Source organism: Artemia franciscana, chromosome 6 (genome assembly GCF_032884065.1).
Source record: "Artemia franciscana chromosome 6, ASM3288406v1, whole genome shotgun sequence".
In the NCBI taxonomy this organism is placed as follows: domain Eukaryota; kingdom Metazoa; phylum Arthropoda; class Branchiopoda; order Anostraca; family Artemiidae; genus Artemia; species Artemia franciscana.
In genome coordinates this window covers 31,761,946-31,785,335 of record NC_088868.1, presented here as the reverse complement: position 1 = coordinate 31,785,335, position 23,390 = coordinate 31,761,946, and the positions used below count along the sequence as shown (strand labels likewise).

At 34.9% G+C, this 23,390-nt stretch overlaps 1 protein-coding gene across 1 annotated transcript in view; it reads right to left on the bottom strand.

Annotated features, from left to right (window-relative positions):
- Positions 1–11,590: 11,590 nt before the first annotated feature.
- Positions 11,591–23,390, bottom strand: part of LOC136028318 (uncharacterized) — a 63,957-nt gene continuing 52,157 nt past the window's right edge. Inside the window, exons 8-9 of the mRNA XM_065706086.1 lie at positions 18,707–18,831; positions 11,591–11,730 (exon numbers count right to left, since the gene is read on the bottom strand). Coding sequence (XP_065562158.1) covers positions 11,665–11,730; positions 18,707–18,831 — 191 coding nt within the window. The 3' untranslated portion in view covers positions 11,591–11,664. The remainder of the gene's footprint in view (positions 11,731–18,706; positions 18,832–23,390) is intronic.

The window sequence follows — 23,390 nt, the reverse complement described above, 5'->3', positions numbered from 1 at the left end:
TATATATATATATATGTAACTAGCTGTTGGGGTGGCGCTTCGCGCCACCCCATCTATACCTCATATCTAATGATTGCCCTTGAGCTTTGTTGATGGTGATTGCTAATCGAACATTCCCTGTGTCCCGGTCGTCATTTATATTCCCAGTATCCCGGTCGTCATTTGTGTCCCAGTGTCCCAGTCTGTAATTTCTCTTTGAGCGTCCCATTTGTCATTTATATTCCCTGTGTCCCGGTCGTCATTTGTGTCCCGGTGTCCTGGTCTGTAATTTATCTTTGAGTGTCCCGGTCGTCATTTATATCTCTCGGTCGTTATTTGTGTCCCAGTGCCCCAGTCTGTAATTTCTCTTTGAGTATCCCGGTCGTCATTTATATTCCCTGTGTCCCGGCTTTTAGTTTTCTTTTTCTCCTTTATTTTTCAGTTTTTTTCCTTCTTTTAGTTTTTTTTAGTTTTTTTTTATTAGTTTTTAGTATGTTTTTTTTTTGTTTTTTTTTGTAGTTTTTTCCTTTTTTAGTTTTTTTTTAGTTTTTTTCTTTTTTAGTTTTTAGTTTTTTACCTTTTTTTGTTTTTTTTTTAGTTTTTTAGCTTTTTTAGTTTTTTTAGTATTTTCTTTTTAGTTTTTTTTGTAGTTTTTACCTTTTTTAGTTTTTTTCTTCTTTTATATTAATGCTAAAGCCAAGGTTCAAACCTGGAGCCTCTCGGACCTAGAACCTGAAACATAACGCTTTACCAACTCAGCTACTTCGGCTTGAATACATTCGTTTTGAGCAGCTTCCTCGGGTGTTGCCATTGTAGGTTCTTCAGTCATTTTACAATTAGAAATTTCTCTTTCAACGATCTTTTTACAATTAAAAATTTGTCTTTGAACGATATTTTTAAATACCTTTGTCCTGGTCGTCATTTATATTCCCTGTGTCCCGGTCGTCATTTGTGTCCCGGTATCCCAGTCTGTAATTTCTCTTTGAGTGTCCTGGTCGTCATTTATATTTCCTCTGTCCCGGTCGTCATTTGTGTCCCGGTCTGTAATTTCTCTTTGAGTGTTTTTTCTTTTTAGTTTTTTTTTTAGTTTTTTACCTTTTTTCTTTTTTCAGTTTTCTTTTTCTTCTTTATTTTGCAGCGTCACTATGAAATACATATCGCCGAACCTTTGTTTTTTTAACTAAAATCTGGTAGGCATTGATGAACTTATCCAAGTCAAAGTCCCAAACAGAATCATCATCGCTATCATTTTCAGTTTTGATATGTTTTGACTCTCGTTGTCCAGGTGGATTTTCATCTAACTGCGCGGTTTTGGGTTCTTTAGCCGCAAGCCTGTTTTCTTGCTGTTCTTGTGATTCCTCGGCACGCTTTCTTTTCTTACTTTCTCTATCAGCCGCAAGTTTTTTGGCATAGACTCTTTGAGCAGCTTCCTCGGCTGTTGCCATTGTAGGTTCTTCAGTCATTTTACAATTAAACATTTTTCCGTCCACGATCTTCTTACAATTAAAAATTTGTCTTTGAACGATTTTGTTAAATACTTTTAGCCTTCTTTTTTCACTTTCTCTTTTAGCAGCAAGTCTGGTTTCGCGTTGCTCTTGTGATTTCTCGGCACGCTTTCTTTTCTTACTTTCTCTATCAGCAGCAAGTTTTTTGGCATAGACTCTTTGAGCAGCTTCCTCGGCTGTTGACATTGTAGGTTCTTCAGTCATTTTACAATTAAACATTTTTCCGCGAACGAATGTCTTAAATACCTTTAATGACGTCATCGTCATAATGACGACATGAAGACCTGATGACATGACGTCACTCGACACACAGACAGACAGACAACTTATTTTTATATATATATATATATATTTTTATAACAAAGGCCTCGCTTCTGAGAGTACTATACTAAGTTTTGTTAGTAGGCAGCAGGATTTTTATAGCACCATATTAGTAATAGCAGTTTTCTTATTAGTAATAGCGGACATGTTTTCATTGTAGCTGAAAATCGTTTCAGAACCAGTTTTGTTTTGATATTTTTCCTAATTTGCGAAACAGAATTTCTCAGACCACATTCTCAAACACAGAACCTCGAAAGAAGAGACCACCTAAAGAATAATAGTAGAGTATCAGGGTGGCGAAAATCCACAAGTATTGTGGTCATTTTCAACATACAGCATCCAAAGTTGTACTATCTCTATCAGACTTCAGTTATTCAGATATTTGTTAAAAACAATGGTAACCTATCCCAGACTCTAGTGCGCCGCCTCTGAGCCTGGTAATGGTGCCTAATTCTAAAAATCTCGTTCTTCCATCCCTGACTTTTGATTAAACTTTCGAAACTTAGGAGTTATTAGCATAAGTCTACCCTGAGGACGACTCGGGGGAAGTCCTTGTCGAAATATTTGCTTAATTTTCATCTTCATATTTTGCTACTGGCTGACAAAATCCTCTTTTTTTCACCTATTTGATTTTTCTCTTTTCATTTATTATTTCCTTTCTTGTTTTCATGCGTCATGCATAGCCAGTATGGTCTCAGAACGTATTTAGGCCTACCCTCAAAAAAATAATGGAAATATAACGTAATGCTAGTAATGCAATAAGATATGTTTATAGAAATAATTGAATGTAGAATATTATATGTTACTAATATCATCATAAGAAAGTTTTGAGTGTTTCAAATGCGTTCCCTAAAATAGTTTTATCATAATTTAAAATAATTTTTCATTCTCTGGACATGGTATTTATTCATTTGGGGTTCACACACAAATTTTTAACATGGTTTCAGATACGGATTTAATATTCTTTTTCCGTTCGTATTATTGGATTCATTGACTGTATCTGTTGGTAAACTGTAAATGATAATAGTAACGTTTGATGGTGCTTTGTTTTTTATCGATTCGTTCTTTATGCTGCTTGGTTATAATATCTGCCTATGTCCTTTTTATTTTGTCTGCAAAATCACTGTCTATTACCACATTATTTTCACGCAAATAACAGTTCGGGCACATGGACATAATAGGGTTTCTGATATTGGTAGAAGAGTACACGTGTTTTCTTTTTACATCCCGTTAATTGCTAATACAAGAAATATGGTGAAAGGATTTATCAACGGGTAACGTGCTGCCACAAGTAGTAGCAAGAAGTTGGCCCTCGTCATCAACTTGGGCACTACAAAGGCATTTTATCTCTCACTGTCGTAATAACGTACGCATACATTTCTAATGATGGCACCACTAGTACTTGTTTCATAGTTAAATATTTGTCTTTGTCAGCATGCGACGCTATGATAACTCGTTCATGTAAACACACTTTCTTGCAATATTTTATCTTCACTTTTTGAAATAAGATGTAAGTGTGGATCATTCCAATGCACTATTAATACTGATCGAAAACATAAAATAAATTAGCTCCTGTCACTGACGAGCCCAGAGTACCACGGAGGCAGCCACGAAAAAAATCTGGGAACCAGTAGAGCCGACAGAACTGGAACTGGAACGAGCGGAATGGGAGCTTCAATCCGTGGAATCAGGGGCAGAAGTCGTGGAAAGGGAACCGGAGCTGACACCGGCGTAGCCGGAGAAATTGGAACACAAGCCGGTGGAATCGAGGCTGGCTGAGCCGGAACTGGAGCCGGTGGAATTGGGGGAAAAGTGTCAGAACCGGAACTGGTGCAATTGGGACTAGAAGTGGTGGAACTGGAATGGTAATGCCGTTTGAAAACCTGTGTGCTCGGAAGCCTTATGAATTATTGAGGGGGAACTAAGATGAATTTTTTATATGCTGGGTTCAGACATGATTAGAATCTTGGTAAATGCCCTTGGGGTTTCCCATGAGTCTTAGTGCAGATGCGGGGGTTCCCCACTCGACTACATTTAAATTTGCATTAGTAAACAATTGCATCTGATTATCAAAAGCTTTTTCCACTAGCCTACTTTAAATTATTTCTTAACCTTTATGAGGTTGCATAAGTAAACTAGATTTCTCCATGATGTCATCCAGGCACAGATCTTCACAACGAAAATTGAACGATTCTTAAGATTGTCCTACCATTTTTTTTCTTAGTCAAAAATTTTGCCATCTCTGAATATATAGTTGCACTAGGGGAATCACCGTCAAATTTTGTGCGGCCGTTAAAATTTGAATGGCCGTTAAACCACTAAGGTTTCTGTGGGAGTGTTAGTATTTGATGAGGCCTCGCTGGAGTACTGGCCGCTTGTAGGACACTTGCATGGAAATCTTAGGATACTGGCCACTTGCATTTGTTGAGGCCCCATAGGGGTACTAATGACTTATATTTGTTAAGGCCACATGGGGTACTGGCCGCTTGTAGTGGCTACACTGAAGATGGCCGCTTGTATTGAAATTCGGGGGTACTAGCCACTTGTATTCTTTTAGGGTCCATGAGGCTATAATAGCACATGTGTCTTGGGGAAGGCCTTAAGGAAACATCTCGAAGAAAAAAATGTATTGAAGAGTAAACATCGTCAGAAGGTGCGCTAAGCTCAATTTTTACATGTTGAGACTCCCCACTTGAGTAGTGGCTCGAAGAATACCCTTGAGGGTATTTCCGACCGGGGTTGTAAGATTTTAAATATCTTATTTTGCATACGTAAACAATAACATCTCCTAAACAATGATGTAACAACCATATATGTGTAAAATATACAAAATTAATTGAAGGGATAGGGCACCTCCTGGCCCTGGAACCCTATCACTTTTCTTGAGATCTTCTAAAAGAAATTTCAAAATAGTCCTTTAATGTTAAGAATAGTCGAAATGATAGTTATCCCTCCCGAATCAACTACAAAAGGAAATTTTTGTCAATAGACGGTAAAAGTTTATTTTTACAACGTTTGGTTACTATGTGCCGTTGTTTACTATGTTGCAGCATATCGTGGTTGCATTTTGATGCAACCTAGTAAGGCATATTAAGATATCATTGTTGGACTAGTAGCTGAAATTTGTAAGGAACGGAGAAAGGTCCGTAGTTACAAAAACAAGAAAAAATATGTTTAAAAAATTGGGTAGTGAGAAAATTGAAGTCCAAATTGGTTCTCGCTAGCAGATATCTTGTATTTGTGATTTAAGTAAAAAAAAACAATTATCTAAGATTTCACAAGATTTTTTGCTATTCAGTTGTTTTAAAACAGAGAGAAACAAAAACAGCAAAAAACATAAAGAAACAAATTACACATGAACAAGGTAGTAGAAAAGGATAAATCCAGTATAATGAAAAAATTATTGTTTTAGCAATATCAGCAACCTAGCAAAAAATGAATCACGGTGAGTAGCATCAAAAATTAAAAGTTTGCTCAAAACCAGGTAGGAGAGAAAAATTATCATTTCAAGCTAATAAGAGAGTGTTATTTTGAAGACAAATTTGTGGGAGCATCAGCAAATAGCCTGAGATCTCTCAAAATGTCGTAAGATTGAAATAAAAAGCGCAAATTTGATTTGCCAATACCCCCGACAGTACAGAAAACCTGCAACCTTCCACCTTGAACAACAAAGAAAATGTTTTTTTTTGCATACGTAGCACTGATGAGCTCTATTGTCTGTTTCTTTTGGTCACCACTAGTGGGGAATGTGAACAACACATAGAGATTTGAACAACTTCAAATGAAGTTGCAATATCTTGTTCCTTTTGTAACTAACGAAAATGATAAATTCAATACACGATATAATTTTTTACGAAAAACTGCATCTTCATATACAAGTTGATGTAACGCATGCGTCTCCTTTTGAGACAAGCAATGTTGAATCATAATTAATTGGTTCCATTACCTAATTGTAAGTGGCTTGATGAACATTACGTATCAGTTCATAAAGGTATTCGATTTTTTTTTGCCGCTATTGCCTTTTACGGCAACTGATATCATAAAAAATGAAATCAGTAAGTTTTACTATATGATTATTTTGAAAAAACTCGCATAAGCTTAGTTTTCAAAATCCTACAAATATTCGGAAATGTCACAAGCTGTATTTTATCAGATTAACGACGCTTCTTGACTAATAAGGTCCCTGCAGTGCATTGCTGCAGCATGATTCGATCTCTGGGTCCTGTTTTACCAAGCTAAGGTCAAACCCACTGCGCCACCACAGGACAATGTCACAAGCTAGTTTGTTTTACACGGTTTCTCCAAAATATGCTGTATAACCTACTAAACATTAACTTCGTTCACTTCACGTAAGAAGCTGACAAAGCTAAGTTCTTGTAAATAAAGGCTGGAAAGGAAAGTGTATTGATACTGGCGTATTATCTAGCTGTTTTTCCACAAAACAGTTTTGTTGTGTATTTAATTTTTGAGATTGCTAACACTTAATCCGACCAACTAGCTTGGAGACAGAAATTGCATAAGAATCTGACGCGAGAAGTCACTCAGTCAAGTTGGAAATATTTAAAATTATGTACATATGTGATTTTCAGCTCTTAAATAAGCTTTCCGCAGATCTGGCCGATGCTATTATTGAAGAAGACTGTATTACACTAATTGAGGTAATTATGCTTATAACAGAGACTGAAGAGTATAGAAATTTCTCAGGTGGTGTAGACCGCTCGAGAGTTGGGCTACCCTTAAACGCTGTACTGGGTGATTCAGGCTTGCATACATATGTAAGTTTCGGTAAGGATAAGACATACAACAGACAAAATCAACACAGGAATTCAGATAACATTGCTCGGTCCTCTGCTATGGTGTTAAAACACATTGCAGATATTGCCCGTCATTTTCATACAGGGAAGTATGCAATTAAAAGGGCTCAGGGGATTTTTCGAGAATATCAAGATGAAAACATAAATAATAAAAAGACGAAACGAAGGTTTACGGGTAAAAAACTTTATGCTCTGGCAGCAGCTTGTTTTCACAAAGCATGCATAGAAGAGAGTATACCAATTTCCCTAAGCCAGCTAGAAGCTCAAGCAGATGTAAAGAAAAAGGATATAATGAAAATTGGACGTTCTTTTGAAAACGGCTTAGGGGTTTTTCATCCAAAGGCTCACATTAATGAATTTTGTATTAGAATAGGTTTTGACGCGGGTGTTCACAAAAAGCTAGTACGGCTTGCAGAAACTATAGCTAATAACATACATTATTCAAGCACTGCTACTGGACGAGAGGCACATACCGTTGCTGCAACCAGTATATGGATTGCAGCTTCGCATTTAAATGTGAAACTTAAGAAGGTCAAAATCGGTAATTGTGCTGGAGTTTGTACTAGTGCCATCAGGGCTTGTGTGAAGAATGTAATTAGATATACTGCGTGTTTGTGTGGAGAATGTAGGACTCAAAATTGCAAGATTTGTGAGAGAATAAAAATAGAAAGTCTAAGATCAGGTAATGCTGAATATGAGCCTGAAAAACTTAATAATGATGAAAGTCAGCTTAGAACGCTGAATGAGCTTATCTGTGATCAAAATAGGGATCAGTGTGAAACCATTGGCTCTCTAATACCAGTACCTCAAGCCTTGTCTCAGAACTTACAACTCGGAATTTACCCTGAATTTACCCCTCGAGACACAGAAATAGCTCAGCAAAGACTGTTCTACGGCAATGCGAGTGAACGTCCAAAAATTGGACGTTCTTTTGAAAACGGCTTAGGGGTTTTTCATCCAAAGACTCACATTATTGACTATATTACTAGATTGGGTTTTGAAAAGGATGTCCACAACAAAATGGTGCGCCTTGCAAGCACTTTAGCAAATAACATACATTATTCAAGCACTGCCGCTGGACGAGAGGCACGTACCATTGCTGCAACCAGTATATGGATTGCAGCTTCGCATTTAAATGTAAAACTTAAGAAGAACAAAATTGGTAATTGTACTGGTGTTTGTACAAGTGCAATCAGTGCTTGTGAGAAGAAAGTAATTAGATATATTGCTTGTTTGTGCGGAGAATGTAGGGCTCAAAACTGCAAGATTTGTGAGAGAATAAAAATAGAACGTCTTAGATCAGGTGAGGCTGAATATGAGCCTGAAAAACCTAATAATGATAAAAGTCAGCTAGAACGCTGAATGAGCTTATTTGTGATCAAAAGGGGGTTCAGTGTGAAACCACTGGCACTCTAATACCAGTACCTCAACCCGTGTCTCAGAACTTACAACTCACCCTCAAGAAACAGAAATAAATTGTCCTACGGTAACTCGAGTGAACAAAAGAGCTAGGTTCTAATTATCAACAATCCATTGCTGGAATCGGGCGACAGAGCCTGATGCCAGGAGATTTTTACCTAAAGAAGATGGTAGCAGTGTAAGTTTTTCTGAAAACATGTTTGGCAATATAAATGGTCAAAATTGTACTAGCTCGGCTGATGCACAAGTAATCAAGTATCGGTGTCTAGAGACAGATACATTTGAAAGGAATCAGCTCAGCATTAATTTTCCTCAGTTTAATTCATAAGTCATCGTTACTTGCCAAAAAGTTATCTGAATGGTAGAAATAATCAGAATATTTACGTGCAGATGTTGAATGTTGAACATAATCAAAATATTGCAATGTTCCATTTCGTCGATGAGAAGCAATTGGAGTCAAATTTATTTCAACGCAGAATAAAGCTAATCATATTTATCTAGATAGCTCGATATAGTCGGATGAAGAAGTATATGATTCGTATTAAGGTATGAATAGTAATGACTTCATTCAACTATAGTTCAATGACATTGATAACAGAGGTGATGCCACTATCGATCCGATAGAGGTGTATATTTGTCCTAATGCTCAAAAATATCCAGCTCAATTTTACTTGAGTGACGGTGGTATCAACTCGGCTCAAACACATTACTATGCAAGTGATAGCTAAAGCTACCCTAATGGCGATTTATCGACCTCAAGGAGTACACTATCATATTCATATCATATTCTATCATATCATTCATATTCATATCATATTCTATCATATCATTCATATCATGTCATATTCTGAAGTGTGGAGTCCAGAAAAGCTTTAGTTTTTTACACATAGAACGGAACACTAGTTACATTTTAAACTGAATACAGGTATTTTTACATATAGTACCCAACACTGGTTTACTTAATTATAGAACTGAGAACTGTATAGCCTGTCATGGTTGCACTGGTAGCTGCGACCTAGCAAGGGACAAGAACGTCCCTTAATAACGAAAAAATATCCCAAAGCTCTTTAAAATGTTGTCAGATAGAAATAGTACAATACTAGACCATTAGAACCACGTTGTCCAAAAACTGCACATAGGCTTGCTTGAACAGCAAGGAAAATCCATTGACTTGAAAAAAAGAAAATAGGCAGCATCCAAGACATCGAAAGTATTTTTTTCACTTTTTTTCTCCGCATTTAACAGGGCACTGCAAAATCATAGTGTAAGCTTTGGCCACCTCTGTGGCCTTTCGTTTTAAATAGACCAAAATATTATGCTAAATTCTTTCCTGTTCAAATTATGAAAGTACTAGCTGCTGTGCCCTTTTTAAGTAGCCAAAAAATTGAAGGGTACCTAGGCCCCCTCCGTCGCTCATTTTTCTCCAAAGTCGCCGGATCAAAATTCTGAGATAGCCATTTTATTCACCATAGTCGAAAAACCTAATAACTGTGTCTTTGGGGACGACTTACTCCCCTGCAGTCCCTGTGAGAGGGGCTGCAAGTTACAAACTTTGACCTGTGTTTACATATACTAATGGTTACTAGGAAGTGTACAGACGTTTTCAGGGGGATATTTTTGGTTTGGGAGGGAGAGTGGGGGTTACGTGGGAGGATCTTTCCATGGAGGGAAGATCCTTCCTTCTCATGGGGGAAGAGATTTTCAATGAGGGGGGCGCAGGATTTTCTAGCATTATTTTAAAAAAAACAATGAAAAAATAAATATGTTTTTACTGTTTTAAAAAGTAGAGCTAAGAGAAAGAGTCAAATTTTAGCTTAAAGAGCGAGGCGTTGAGGAGGAAAAGCCCCTTTCATATACGGAGTAATTTCTGTTCGTTTTAAGTTTTAATGTCGCTCCTTACTTTCAGTTAAAAATACTTGTTTTTTTTTTATTTAATCAGATTAATGGCGCTTCTTGACTACTAAGATCCCTGCGTTAACCCTACATTGCGTTGCTACAGCAAGGTTGGATATCTGGGTCCGGTATTGCCAAGGTAAGTCAAAGCGACTGCGCCATCACAGGACATTGTATTGTATTGTATCAGATTAACGACGCTTCTTGACTACTAAGGTCCCTGCGTCGGCCCTGCAATGCATTGCTGCAGCATGATTCGATCTCTGAGTCCCGTATTACCAAGCTAAAGTCAAACCCACTGCGCCACCACAGGACGTCACAGGACATTATTATTATTTAAGAATTAACTACGCTTCTTGACTACTATGGTCCCTGCGTCGGCCCTGCAGTGCATTCCTGCAGCGTGATTCGATCTCTGGGTCCCGTATTACTAAGCTAAGGTCAAATCCACTGCACCACCACTTTCTTTGACCCGTTTGAAAATTACGCCAGAAATATTGTTTCCAGCTTCACTTTTCTCGAACTATTCAGATTCACTTTCTGAAAAGTGTTTTCAAGTCAAGAAAAAACGAATGGAAAAATTGTTCTTGTTCGTCTTCATCTGCAAACACATAGAAAGTGATTTCAGATCTGCTTTCGAAGTCGCAAGAACCCCCCTAAAAGAAAAACAGGGTCTTCGGTTTGTTTAAACTGACTGATTCTGGCATTGATTCTATCATTCCTACTAAATGCGCAGTGGCTATAATTTTACCTTGTATTTTCAATGATTTGGCTGTATTGTCAGGCATTTCTTTAGCTAATAAATTTAGGGCCCATTTCTGACCTAAGCAACAGTCCTTTTGCATCAAAAGAAAAAAAAGATTGAAAAAATTTTGGCATAGAACGAAAAAGAAAATTATAAGAGCCTGAGCAAAAATTAAAGAAAAGTGAAAATTTTAATTTATGTATTTTAAAGCTATTACTTAGAAAATATACGGTAACGAGTTATCTGGAAAGTTGAGTTACCTATTGTTTTGCATTTTATTTTTGAAGGTAGTTTGAAATAGAAAATGAAAGGTTTTGGTTTGAATATATGTGTTTTTGTTCCCAACTCTGTCAAGTTTTCTCTCTGACAGTAATTTAATATGTTGTGTAAATATGGTATCAAAAATAAAACCTTGAACCTTGAACACAACTTTTACTTTACAACGCTTAAAAAAGACTTTGTACTGGTTTCCTGGGCTGATCCCACTTTCATTCACCTTTTTACTCTTTATTTTTTGTTTTATTTGAAATAGTATGTTTATCCGATATTCAACTTTCTTTTTTTACCGTACAGAAACATTTATATTCAACACCATCTGTTTCTTGGTCTACAAAGATTGGCAAAACCCTGTTTTAACGGTTCTAAAATTTAAAAAAAGTTTTTTTTGGTGTATTGTAAGGATGGGAGGGGGCTCTTTTTTCAATTTAAATCAGTTATTGACGATATTATTTGCCAGGTTTTTCAAAAGATGTAAATACGAGTATGTGCAACAAACAATAATATTGAAAACAGAATATAGTGGACAAAATGTGGATTAGAGGGAAGGTGACCCAGAAAATTCTTATAGCATCAATTTTTCCATATATTTTGAATCAGAACTTATTTATATAGATTTCCTTCAAAGACAAGATAGATACAACAGTTACGAAGTATAATAGTAAAAAATCTAAAAGGCAAATGAATTTCAATGTAAAGTCTGTCAGCTTTATCATTGGTTTGCTTGACTAGTTTCTTCGCGATTATCTTCATAAAGGGTTTCATGATCATCTAAATCCTGGAAAACAAACACTAAAGTTTCGTAATTGTATTAGAATAATACTAGTTACAATACTAATATTAGCATTTAAAAAATAGTAGCAAGATCACTTTATTTTGCCACCAAAGCAGCGGCGATTCTGGCATCTCTTGCGCCTGGGGCAAATATTGAGTATTGCCTCCCCCCGCTATCTTTCAGAAAATTTTCAGGCCAAATTCTAAATTGGGACTTAAGGTATTTGACAAGAAAAGGACATATTTCCCATTTTTTTTTACTTTTTATTTACTTTTTCCTAATATTTACTAATTATTTACTAATTAATTAATACCAATTAATTAATACTAATTAATACTAATTAATACTAATTAATACTAATTAATACTAATTAATTATTTACTAATTATTTACTAATTATTTACAATTTTTATTTACTTTTTCATTTCAAGATAAGTTACGGTAATATTGTTTTGATAAGACCAGTGGTAAAGAGAAAGAAGTAGAAAATTTACATTTGTTACCAAAATTATTTTCTATCTATTATAAACGAGCAATAATTACTTATTTTTTCTCGAAAACGGCTCCATATTTTTTCGTGAAAATTTGTAGCTCGGAATATTCTCACATAAAAAAGCTATCTAGATGGGTGAGGAGCAAAATATGTGTATATATTTTAACAAGGGATTACAACAATTCAAAAACCATAAAAAATTAAACTAAAAGTATAAAGCCTAGTAGAAGTCGTTGTTAGAAATTGGACTTGCTTTAAGAATCAAATATCCTTTAAAAGAAACAGTATGAAAAGAAATTAAATTGTAAAAAAACTGATAATTGCAAAAATATTTGTATATATTTTAACAGGTGATTACTACAATTCAAAAACCATAAAAACGAAAACCGAAAGTTTGAATCTTAGTGAATATCGTTTTTAGAAATCAGGCATGCTTTAATAATCAAATATCTTTAAAAAGATTCCAGTATGAAAAGACAACGAACTGTCTGCGGTTAGAGGACAAGTGACAGTGATAATCCATGTACAAAAGCCTGCCGCGTACCGAGTGCCGGGGCCCGGCGGCTGGTAATTGCAAAAATATTTGTATATATTTTAACAAGGGATTACAACAATTCAAAAACCTTATAAAAGAAAACCAAAAGCTCGATCAATTATATCATTCTCCCTCCACCCAACCTCAAGAATAAATGTATCGTTATTTTGAAAGACTGAATATCTCATGCACAGAAAAACTTATATTGAATTGCTTAAAGAGCAAAAAACTGGTAATTGTAAAAATATTTGCAAATATTTTGACAAGGGATTACAACAAATCAAAAACTTTAGAAAAGAAAACAAAAAGTTTGAAGCTTAGTAAAAATCGTAAAAAAGTCGGATTTGTGGTAATAATCAAATATCTTTGAATAGATTTAGTATAAAAAGACATTAATTTGCGTATAGAGCAAAAACTGGTAATTGCACATCAATTTAAAAACCTTAAAAAAGAAAACCAAATATTGGAAGCATAGTCGAAATCGTTGTCAGAAAAACAGCATTACCGAATTTCTTTTCTTATAAGTATAAGCAATGTCTTTTTAAGACATGAAAAAAAGTTAAAAAAATTGTTAAGTCCAGTTCAGGATGTCTAAAGCTATTATATAAACTGCAAAAATATCTACGGTACCTGAGAATTTTAATATTTTAATTCAAACTAGAAAAATAACTGAAATTCTGGAAATTAGTTTGATTTTTTTGTTAGCTAAAATCCACCTACTAAATGACAAAGCTTACACGTTTGAAAGCAACCAGTTATATATAATTATATATAAAATTACTAGCTGTTGGGGTGGCGCTTCGCGCCACCCCAACAAACAAACAAACAAACATGCATACACACAACTCGTTTTTATATAGATAGATAGATAGATAGATACAATACAAATTAACTGCGTAAAACTTGCGAATATACAACATTCTTCGCTGTCCAATTGTCGCTGCATATAAATAGATTGTCAGGTTTACCGACCCTCGAACATGCAACGTACAATTGTCCATGGGAAAAACAATCAGTACTAAGATCTATACCACATTTTTCTAATGATTGACCTTGAGCTTTGTTAATGGTGATTGCAAATGCTAGTCGAATTGGGCATCGCAATCTTTTAAATTGAAAAGGCAGATCCGTTGGAATCATGGAAATGTGAGGAATAAGAACAGCCTCACAGTCAAAAGGCCCTGTCAAGATTGTGGCCTCTAGTAGGTTTTCCATTGTTTTTTTTTACGGCAAGTCGAGTGCCATTGCAAAGCTTTGGTGGGTTTATATTTCTTAAAAGTATTATTGGTACGCCTATTTTTAGTTGTAGCACGTGTGGTGGAAACCCTGAAAGATCTATGGAATTTAAAGATTCAGATGGATAATTAACCGCTTCATTTGGTTCCAAAACTGTGTCGACTGACTTGTAAAGGACTGCCTGGTCTCGAATCTTGGTCAAAACAATATTGTTGATTTCGTGGACGTCTATATTTTTGGGTGCGAGAATCGCTCTTTCACTTAGCCATTTATTATTTTTATAATTTTTTAGAATATTCGGGAATACTTTTTCAATCAATTCATTTTTGGACGTCACTAAATTACAGAAATCAGCAGGTAGTTGTATACGTCCTGAAATTGAGTCTACTGGGAGCTTTCCGTTTCCAATTGTCAGCAATTGATCTGAAAATGTTTGACCAGAGTCATCGTTTTGCAATCGGACACGCATATTTGTAGTTAATTTTAATATTTTTACGTGTGCCCATAAATTAGAATTTTTCAGGCAAGCATTCATTTCGTCTGCAGGAGTTGATCTAGGTATTATAGGTAATGTTTGCCTGAAATCTCCCGCAAGCAATATTAATGTGCTGCCAAAGGGTTTCGACTTTTGTGTGCGATTTTTTGTGTGCCATTGTACACTCATCCCAAATAATAAGTTTGCATTGCTGCAATACTTTACCCATCCCAGATGATTTGGAAATATTGCACGTGGGAGTTTCTGTAGAATGCAAATTCAGAGGCAATTTCAAAGCGGAATGAGCAGTTCTTCCACCAGGCAGCAATGTTGCGGCTATTCCGGACGACGCAATTGCCAACGCTATATCATTTTTTGATCGAATTGATGCCAGAATCAGTCTTATCACAAATGTTTTACCAGTACCTCCTGCCGCATCCAAAAAGAAAATTTCTCCAACGTTTTTATCGACACAATGCATTATCGTATCATAAATGTCTTTTTGTTCCGACATTAACTTGGAAATGTTATTTTGTACATACGACAATAGATCACTCGTACTGTAACTTTGTTCACGATCCAATTCTACAGATGTCGAAACAGCAGCGATACTGTTAGGTGAAGGCATTCCCAAATCCTGAAGAGGTTTGTTTGCCATACGTACGCACAAATATTCTATAATAACTAAAGTGTAGTTATAAATTTCTGATGTAAAATCAAAAGTCATATCTGACGTCTCTAACTGTTTTCAATGGAGCATATCTTTGGACACTTTTGACTTATATTTTTCCCATAACTCTGTAGGAGCTGATGGAGAGCAAGTTGTTAAAATGATGCCAAACAATGCACGAATTTGACTTGGGGTTGACGTTTCGCACGCGTCATTGATGCAGTTATCCCAGTGTTGGTCATTCTCCAATAAATTCAGAGCTTGGCATGCACTACGGTAAGTGTCATGTATAGTACCGTTTACAGTTCTCAAATACTCAAAGGATGTCGGACCGGGTACATTCACCAAAAGCAGGCGTAGAAAGAAGCATTCATGTTGACTGGGGTGAACGGTGTAGAGTCTTCCTATCGTGGTATCTTTGAAGATGGTAGGTTGGCCGTCGACTGACTTACCCTGTTTTCGACGTTCAAATACTTTATTTTTAGTATTCCACGTGTAATACGAAGGCACTTCAGTATACAGCAGTTTTTTTGCAAAAGAATCATTTTTGCAAAGCGAAAAAAAGCTGTTAATGTTGTATCACCGTCAAAGCAAAAATGACGACAACTAACTTCATGACGTCAGTCAACACAGAAACATGACGTCACCTGACAGACAGACAGACACACAGACAGACAACTTATTTTTATATATATAGATATATAATTTCAGTAGGCCCAAAAGTTTGAAGCTTAGTACATATCGTTGTTAAAAATAGGATTAGCTTCAGTGATCAAATATGTTTGAAGAGACAGCGGTATGAAAAGAAATTAAATTACGTAAAGACCAAAAAATCGGTAATTGCAAAAATATTTGTTTATATTTTAACAAGGGATTTCAACGATTCAAAAACCTTAAACAGAAAATCAAAAGTTTGAAGCCTAATAGAAATCATTGTTTGAAATTGGACGCTTTAATAATCAAATATCTTTGAAAAGATACATTATGAAAAGAGACTAAATTGCGTACAGAGTAAAAAACTGGTAGTTGCTAAAATTTTTGTATATATTTTAAGAAGGGATAACATCAACTGAAAAATGTAAAAAAAAAAAAAATTGAAGCTTAGCAGCTATCGCTGTTAGAAATCGGACTTGCTTTAATAATCAAATGTCTTTGAATAAGACTTCAGTATGAAAAGACGTTAAATTACGGAAAGAATAAAAAATTGGTAATTGCAAAACATTAGTATATATTTTATCAACGGGTTACAACAACTCAAAAACCATAAAAAATAAAAGAAAAAGTATAAAGCTTAATAGAAATCGCAGTTAGAAATTGGGCTTGCTTTAATAATCAAATATCTTTGAAAAGATACATTATGAAAAGAGATTAAATTGCGTAAAGAGAAAAAAACTGGTAATTGCGAAAATATTTGTATATAACAAGGGATTATAACAATCCAAAAACCCTAAACAATAACACCGAAAGTTTGAAGCTTAGTAAATATTGTTTTTAGAAATCTGGCATGCTTTAATGATCGAATACCTTAAAAAGATTACAGTATGAAAAGACAACAAATTGTCTGCGGTTAGAGGACAAGCAACAATATGAATCCATACATAAAAGCCTGCCACGTACAGAGTGCATGGGCACGGTGGCTGGTAATTGCAAAAATGTTTGTATATATTTTAACAAGGGATTACAACAATTCAAATACCTTAAAAGATCAAAATTTGATGAATTATATCATTCTCCCTCCTCGCAACCACAAGAGTGAATGTATCGTTATTTGGAAAGATTGAAGATTCTTATGCACGGAAAAGCTTACACTAAATTGCTTAAAGAGCAAAAAAAATGGTAATTGTAAAAATATTTGCAAATACTTTGACAAGGGATAACAACAAATCAAAAATCTTAAAAAGAAAATCAAAAGTTTGAAGCCTAATAGAAATCATTGTTAAGAAATGGACTACCTTTAATAATCAAATATCTTTGAAAAGATTCAGCATGAAAAGAGATTAAATTGCGTAAAGAGAAAAAAATTGGTAGTTACAAAAATATTTGTATATATTTTAAGAAAGGGTTACAGCAATTCAAAAACTTTAAAAAAAAGGTTGAAGCTTAGTAGATATCGTTGTTAGAAATGGGACTTGCTTTAATAATCAAATTTCTTTTAAAAGACTGTTGTATGAAAAGACATTAGATTGTGGAAAGAGCAAATAACTGGTAATTGCAAAATATGTGTATATATTTTAACAAGGGATTACAACAATTCAAAAACCATAAGAAATAAAACCAAAAGTATCAAGCTTCATAGAAATCATTGTTAGAAATTGGACTAGCTTTAATAATCAAATACCTTTGAAAAGATACATAATGAAAACACATTCAATTGTGTATAGAGTAAAAAACTGGTAGTTACAAAATTATTTGTATATAGTTTAAGAAAGGATTACAACAATTCAAAAACCTTAAAAAAGATTTGAAGCTTAAAAAATGCCCTGAGTAAGTTTTTTCGTTATAAGTAAACTTAATGTAATTTTGGGACATGGAAAAAAAGTGGGGAAAAGTTTCATAGTTTGAAAAAAGTTTGGAGGGAGGTAAGCATTAGGAATGAAGGATGGGGGTTGGGGTCATTGGGGCCCTGTGGGGTAATATGGAGCCATGGATGGGGGAATCGGGGCCCTAGAGGGGGACATAGGGTCCTAGATGGGAATGTGGGGACCCGAACTCATGCGCAAGCCTGGTAATGGAAAACCGATGTCCTCAGGACCATTACATTACAAACAAATACCTGGCCAGTCGTACTTATTACAATTTTCTGAGATGTAATAAAGTTCCATTGATCATCAAAAGAATAAATCTGTCCAGCAAGCATTTCAAATCATCATGGTATCATGAATTGGCACCAAAAATGGTGCCCAGAAACAAATAACCAGTAGCATTTACCAAAGATCTAACTCCAATTGAGAAATCGATTGCACAATTGGCTTGTTACGATAACGTGACGCTAAACATCAGTTGGTCAGCGACCCAAAACAGTACGTTAATTACCATAGAATGTGTTTCTAGGAACATAATATCATCAACGATTTGTTGGCTAAGTCGAGAAATGTGTCATTCTTTTACAATAAGAAATAATGGGTCTCATTTTCGATTCATACACCAGACATAAATCTCATAAAAGCAATGAAAAACTGATTAGAAACAAAAAATGTCGTTTGCTCAGTTGTTATCTCAAAGGAACAGTAACGATGACTGTCACAGAACGTAATGTATTGTTTCGCTAAAAACGTCAATGATTACGCAATACAAGATAACTCATCATGCTTGAAATTCTCGAAAGCATGCCAAAGAAATCCACGGAAAACATTATATGGGCCCACTTGTATTCATTGTATTGTTTCATCGACGGCTTTTTCTATTTCTGGCACACATTTGCCAACAACCGTAACAGTATTGCTACTTTTGACAACAAGTCAAATATGAAAAAGTAACAAAAAACAAATATTTTTAATTTGAAATCATACTTTGAATGGAAAGATAAATAATAATAAACCAAAACAAAGAGAGTGTAAATAATGATCTTACCCTTTTGAAGCAGGTACAAAAAGCGTAAAAAAACAGGATTATTCCGATAAATGACGTTAGAAGCTGAATAAAGGCTACTACAAGAAACCCACTGTAGATTAAGAAAAATGCTGTGTCGTTTTCATCTAAAAGAAAAAAAGTGCTATAAAAAAAATTGAAGAACTTTAGATAACAGAAAAAATTTTAGGAGAAAATAAATTTAAAAATAGATCCCTTTAATGTAAACAACACTTCAAAACTATATATAAAAACCTGTGACAAGTATAAGATTCAAAAATACCCAACATAAAATGAAGCTTTGCTTAAATAAAGTAGTTGAAATGTCTAAGTAAAAATGATATTGGAATGGAAAAAATGTCACTGGTTACTGGTTAATTGAAAAAAATGTTATTGGTCTACTAGTCAAGCAGGACAGTTTTATTAAGACATTTTTCTTCAAGATGTGTTTCAAGACGTTTCAAAACAGTCCAAGACGTATTTTAAGACATTTTTTCTCTAGACATTTATCAAGACGTTTACAGACATTTCAAAAAGTTTTTTTTAACATATTTTTTTCAGAAGTTTTTCTTCATGATTTTTTAGTTCTCACTTAATAGGGAATGTTTACCAGTGTTAAGGATGTCGCATTCACGTGTGACTTATTTCTTCAGGGCCAATAGGGAATCCCCGCTTGTAACTAAGGAGGAAACATACGTGGGATGTTACACAATACTTTAAGGAATTTTTTTTATGTTCAAAGCGTTTTTTCTCAGGAAAAATTTATAAAGAAAAAATTTTTTATTCGCATTAGTAATCGGACATAAGACTAGAGATTTTTCCCAATGATCAAACCAGAGCCTTAACCCAATGGACCGGCAAACTATTCACAATATTTTGAATCGGGTAATATTTTCAACGTTATAGTCTTTTTCACAAAAGGAGAATATCCTCTTCCCGCTTACTAGAATGATTGAAAGGATTGTGTGCTCCTATATGGATGCAATATTTTACATGCAGACTGAAAAATAGATTGCTAGAAATTGCTTACAATTTATATACACTTGCATATTAAGTAGCGCTTTAGAAAGAAATATCAAATAAGAGATAAAATAAAAGCGAGAGTATCATTATGGCCAAAATATGGTACACCTTCACAAATGATCAAAAGTTTTTCTTTTCCTCTTTACCAAACATACTTGTGCACTTATATTAGAGGCAATCTTGGACGAGCATACCTATGTCCATAGGCTACAAGAAGCTTAAATCGCATTGGTGAAATATATTGAAGTCTTATCCTGGAAAAAGAAACCTAAAAAATGAAGGCTTTTGTAAATACAAATTTTATTAGTAAGAAATGCGTTATAAATCATTAAAACACGGGAAATGGTAATGAAAACATCTCAAATGAAAAACAAAACGTGAAAAAACTTATAAAGAATAAAATATAAGCAAAAATAACCACAAATTAAAGAAAGGTGGGAAACCTAGAAACCATTTTCAGGGTGGATGGTTCATATTAGGGATGAGTTTATGCTATATTAAGAGGTATTTCTGAGAGGTCTTAATGAAGATGCATCGTTTCTATTGCCCTATTAGATGTAAGTAAAAAAAAAAGAGAAACATTATTTATTCGGGTATTTCTGAGAGGTTTTAACAAAATTGCTACGTTTCTTTGAGCCAAGACTGCATATTTAACGCCAGAGTGACAATATATGGCTAGTCCACCCTAGCAAGCCATTCCCGAGGGGGAGATTTGTTATGAGTGGTGAAGTTTTATTTACGCTTTAGTTCACGTTTTAAAAAGCTTCTGTAAGCAAATTTCTGTATTTTGCACTTTCTTGTAGAAAAAAGATCACGGATGCTTGTGTGCTGTGGAACAGTCTTTTTTGTATGAAATATAGGTCCATGGTAGCCGCTAATTTTCAGAACTACCTGTACCTTTTTAAAACGAATGCGCCATTGTACGATATTATTCCCTCTAAAATTCGAAGCTCAGAAGAAGCATAGAAATTTGACAACTCGAAATAAACTAACTTTCTCAAAATTTTCGCACAATAGCATTTTGACCTTCTTTTGGCTAGAACTGTTGTTTTGCACCAGAAAAAGGCTGAAAACACAGCTTTTTTTGTGGGAAAGTATCTTTGGCTAAAGTAAATGTTTATGTTAACCGTTATTTTGTAGGACTACCTGCACCCATGGAAACGAGTGAGCTAGCGTACCACATTACTACCTCTGAAACTCGAGCATCAATGTGCGTATAGTTTATCGAATCATTTGAAATATTTCAAAATTTTCACCAAATAGCCTTTTGGCATTCTTTTGGCTAGAGTTTTTAAATTGGACCACAAAATGGCTGAAACACCGCTTTGCCATGGGAAAGTCTTTTTGTCTGATATAAATGTCTATATTAGCCGTTTATTCTGTAGGACTACCTGTAGCTTTAGAAACGAATGCGCCACCCGTTCGGGATTCCTATCTCTGAAAATCGAGGTTCAATAAGCGTAAATATTTTCGATAATTATAGATCAATTAACTATCTTGTAATTTTCACACGATAGCGTTTTTGGACTTCTTTTGGTTAGAATTGGTGTTTTGCATCTCAGAAGGGCTGAAAACGCTATTTGTTTGTGGGACAGTCTTTTTGACTAAAATGAATGTCTATGTTAGCCGTTTATTTTCTAGGACTACCAGCAAAATACACCACCGTATGGCATTAATCCCTTTGAAACTCGAGGCTCATTATGCGTTAGATTCTAAATTAGTTAACTATCTCAGAATCGTCACACAATAGCATTTTGGACTTCTTTTGGCTAGAATTGATATTTTACACCAGAAAATGGCTGAAAACACCGCTTTGCTGTGGGGCAGTCTGTTTGGCTAAAGTAAATATCTATGTTAACTCCTTATTTTGTAGGACTAGCTGCAACTTTAGAAACGAGCTCAGTACCGTGCGGCATTACTGCCTCTGGAACTTGAGCCTCAATATGCGTATAATTTTTTGAAAATTCCAAATCAATTAACCATCTCAGAATTTTCACACAATAGTATTTTTGCCATCTTTTGGCTATAATTATTGTTTTGCACCAAACAATGGGTGGAAAATCTGCTTTGCGTCGTCTTTGTGCCTTCTTTTTGGCTAAAATATAATTATATGTTAGCCATTAATTTTTTAGGACTATCTGCAACTTTTAAAAACGAATTCGCCACTATACGACATAACTCCCCCTGAAACACCAGTCTCCATACGTGTATAGATTTTCGATAATTCTAGATCTATTAACTATCTTAGAATGTTCACGCGATAGCATTTTGGCCTTGTTTTGGCTAAAATTGATGTTTTGCACCACAAAATGACTGAAAACAGCTTTTTAATGCGGGACAGTATTTTTGGATGTTTATGTTAACCGTTATTTTGTAGGCATACCTACAGTTTTTGAAACGAAGGCGCTACCGTACGGAATTACTCCCTTTGAGAGTCCAGTCTTAATATGTACATAGTTTTTTTAAACTTCTAAATCAATTCACTATCTCAGAACTTTCACAGAATGGCATTTTGACCTTCTTTTAGCTGGAATTGCTGTTTTTGACGACAAAATGGCTGAAAACGCAACTTTAATCTGAGGCAGTCGTTTTAGAAAAAATAGAGCTCTAGGTTAGCGTTTTATTTTGTAGAACTATCTGCACCTTTTAAAAACGAATCCGTCACTGTACCCAATTACTGCCTCTGAAACTCGGGGCTCAATATTTTCTATAGATTTTCAATCATTCTAAATCAACTAACTATTTCAGAATTTTTAAGCAATAGCCTTTTGACCTTCTTTCGGCTATAATTGTTGTTTTGCACCACAACATGGCTGAAAACGCGACTTTGCAGTGGGACTTTTTTGTCCCACTTGCAGTCTTTTTTGGCTAAAATAAATGTCTACAATAACCGTTAGTTTGTAACACTACCTGCATGTTTAGAAATGATTGCGGTACCGTACGGCCTTACTGCCTCTGAAAATCGAGACTCAATATGTGTGTAGGTTTCTGATAATTCTAAATCAATTTACTGTCTCAAAATTTTCGCTTAATGGCTTTTATGGACTTCTTCTAGCTAGAATTATTGTTTTGCACAGTAAAATGGCTGAAACACCACTGAGCTGTGGGACAGTCTTTTTGGCTACATTAATAGTCTGTATTAACTGTTTATTTTGCAGGGATACCAGTACCTTTAGAAACGAATGCCCGAACATACGGCATTACCGTCTCTTAAACTTGAGGCTCAATATACAAATAGTGGTTCGAGCCAATTGACCATATCAGAATTTTCAAACCAATGTATGAAGATTCTTTTGTGAAACTTATTCTATATTAATTTTTTTTCCTCACGACACTAGATGAATTTTTATTCTATCTTCACGAAAGTTGTTTTATGTTGATTTTTTATTCCTGGAACATGTTGCATATTTATTTTTTATCCTTGCCAAACTTGTTCTGCCTTATTCTTTTCTCGGCATGAAACTAGTTGCACGTTGATTTTATTTTCCTGAAACATGTTTCATGTTGATCACTTCTTCGTAAAACCTGTTGCTAGTTGATTTTTATCGTGAAACTTGATTTAATTTTACTTTATCTTCGGAAAACTTGTTGTACGTTATTTTTTTCTTTTTGAAACTTATTTTATCTTGATATCTTTCTCCATGAAATACATTGCATGTTGTCT